General features: G+C 35.8%; 1 protein-coding gene across 4 annotated transcripts in view; it reads right to left on the bottom strand.

The window, feature by feature from the left end:
- The window catches only part of LOC107097723 (tyrosine-protein kinase ZAP-70), a 26,178-nt gene that overhangs the window by 9,652 nt on the left and 13,664 nt on the right, over positions 1–2,862 (bottom strand). For all 4 annotated transcript variants that reach the window (XM_015394984.1, XM_015394982.1, XM_015394985.1 and 1 more), the window contains 2 exons: positions 826–848; positions 706–745 (listed from right to left, as the gene is read on the bottom strand). In XM_015394984.1, the coding sequence (XP_015250470.1) occupies positions 706–745; positions 826–848 (63 nt within the window). The remainder of the gene's footprint in view (positions 1–705; positions 746–825; positions 849–2,862) is intronic.

The following is a 2,862-nucleotide window of genomic DNA, read 5'->3' as shown; positions in this document are numbered from 1 at the left end:
CCCCTGATGTCTCCTTGGTTCTGGTTCGTTTGTTATTTTTGTTGGATTTTTTGATTCCTGCCTCAGTTCCTGTGAACTTCATTAAACCCACCTAAATTCACCTCTGCCTACCTGCCTCTGCATTTGGGTCCTCCAAACCAACACCAAATCCTGACAATTATGATGATCGTCAGACATCCAATACCAACTTACTATTGATATGATCAATGTTTTCATCCTTCTTCAGGAAAAAAACTTAATAGTAATTTTAATTCATTCCTATTTGGACCTGATGCTGTGATTCGGCGCAAACAACAATAATATCTAAATTACATAAACTAACTAAAATTTTATTCCCAGCAGCTTTTAAATCTGTATCATATTTTTAAAGAAATATGTTCTATATAAGATATTTCTATCGTAGTGAAGCTTATTTGTTAATAATAATGTTTTATTCGCTTTTTAAACCTCCTTATAAGCTCAAATCCCTGCTTTATTTTAAGTGTTATGCTATGAGAAATGACATTAGGCTATGAAACCAAAAGAGTGTAAATATAAATTAATAAATAGTATTGGTTACGTTTTTGTATGCGGCATCTGTTTGAAAAATATTTTATGCTTATTTTCATGGTATCTTTAAAAAGAGTGTGAACATAATTTTCAGCTGCTGATAAAATCAGGTCAGGTGCATGTTAATGTGAATGCGTTGTAATGACAGTAACTGACCTATAGGTGCTGGTTTGTAGTCATTTCCTATTGGCCGCCTCTGAAACAAAAAAACATTTAAATATTTTTCAGAAGTTAAAAAGACTGTTGAAATGATCAGAGGAAAATGCAAATACTCACCCCTGCAGGGAGAACTGGTTTCTCTGAAATGTAGCGAGGCAGACAATTAAAAAGGATTCTTTGCTCAAGAACATTTTTCTCTGTTTGTCAGGTTGCTACAACAAACATCAGTGTATTTTAATGAGGTTTGATGTGATAGACCATCGCAAAATATGCCGTAGGATGCAAGAAAAAGGATGAGGCTGCATAGTTTTATTCAAAGGTTTTACAAATAAGCAAAAGAGAAGTTTGGTGTATTTGTTTATTGATCTGGCTTTACTGACAGCCCTGAATTAAATGGATGAGGACGGTCATTGTTTAAACGTATGCCATAATAGTGTCAGATAGCCATCATGTCAGAATACCCTAAAGCTCATGGTCAAACATGCTGAGCATCCAGAACCACAGAACCACAGTCCAAGTCCAGATCTAAATCCAATGGATTATCTTTGAAAGGCCTAAATGTTCACAGATGCTCTTCATCCACTCAGACTGAGCTTGAGAAAAAAAACACTGTCAGTGGCTGCATGAATAAAACCTATTGTTTGTGAGTTTTTTAGATAAATTCCAATAAAATGCATTAAAGAAGGAGGCTGTACAATGACAGAATGTGAAAAGATTGCAGGGACAAACCCCATGAATATGCAGGGGTGGAGTTACGATTAGGCATAATTAGGCAGTTTTCTAGGGCCCCGGGCTCCTGAAGGCCCCATAAAACCCCTCAAATAGTTATTGCTAGTATAGTTATTACCTTTTTGTGAAAATTAATTATGTTTTTTATTAAAATCCTTTAATTGAATCATTACAATGCAAGCAGATTGCTTATTGTATCATATTTTTGTCTTTGTAACCCCTTCCAACCATCGTTTAAAAAATAAACAGTGTAAATACATGAGGAGAAGTGGAAAGAAAAGATGAAAATAAGCTACACCAGCGGCGCTGAAAGAGGGAAACAAAGCAGAGAAGCAGAAAGCTGATCTAAAACGATGAAGTCTACACATTTTGGGGATTATGGGCCGTGTTTGAAGACACCAAAGCTTATAAGTCATTTTAAAGTAAGCTTGGAATTTCATTTTTAAATCCTACATGAGATAAGAAAGAATTTTTTTTTAAAGATTTTACAGCACTAGTCACTCCTTTTTCTGGCAGTAGGCTAAGAGGAAAGCGGGTAAGACATGCGGGAAAGGACCACAGGCCAGTTTCGAACCTGGGTCACCTGTGACGAGGACTTAGGCCTCTGTACGTGGGTTGTGCGGGCTAACCACTGCACCACATGCATGCCGAATTTTGTTTTTTTATCTTGAATTTTCTATGAAAACTTCTGCCTTTTTTCTTGAGAGTTTTTATAGATCTCTGTATTGCAAGACTGGCTCAGCCCCTTAGGCCCGGCAGGCCCGGAACAGAGCCCAACTGACACCTGCTCATGTTTATCTATTTATAGAAATGGCCAAAACACGGTCACATGATATTTCATCCACACGCCTTTCAAATGGGGCTTTAAAATTCCTAAAAGATGTCTCAAAAATATTTTTTTCACAAATACTTTTTTCACAAAATGCATTTTACATTGTGCCAAAATCACATTTCCGCCTAGTACACTACACTAAAACCTTTGTGGAACAAACATGATTAAACTTATTGAGTCCAAATTTGCTTGAGTTATTGTCAAGATGAGGATCTATTAAGTCTGAGGGTTCATCCAGATTTACAAATGTAGATTCATTGTGTTTTGCTGTGTTTATTTTGGAAAAAAAAATTGGCAAGAATAAATATTTTTCATTTTTTCTTTGTTTAATCACCTTTAAATCAGACATGGTGACAATTGAAATAGTGGTTCACCATGAAAATATTCCTTAATGCCTTTCTGTCAAACAAATACAAACAATTGTATTTCCAATTTATAGTTTGGGAGCTGAACTTGATTTAAGTCACAAACGTTATTTCAGGCAGAATTTGCTCCTAAGACCCTCTGGGCCTAAGGGGTTAGGCAAAGACTCGCAAATAATGATTTTAGGGACAATAGGGAGAAAACATAGAGAGGAAAACAAGAAAAAAAAA

The sequence above is a fragment of the Cyprinodon variegatus genome, unplaced genomic scaffold (assembly GCF_000732505.1).
Source record: "Cyprinodon variegatus isolate N-32 unplaced genomic scaffold, C_variegatus-1.0 Scaffold717, whole genome shotgun sequence".
Lineage (NCBI taxonomy): Eukaryota > Metazoa > Chordata > Actinopteri > Cyprinodontiformes > Cyprinodontidae > Cyprinodon > Cyprinodon variegatus.
This window is presented reverse-complemented; position numbering and strand designations above follow the sequence as displayed.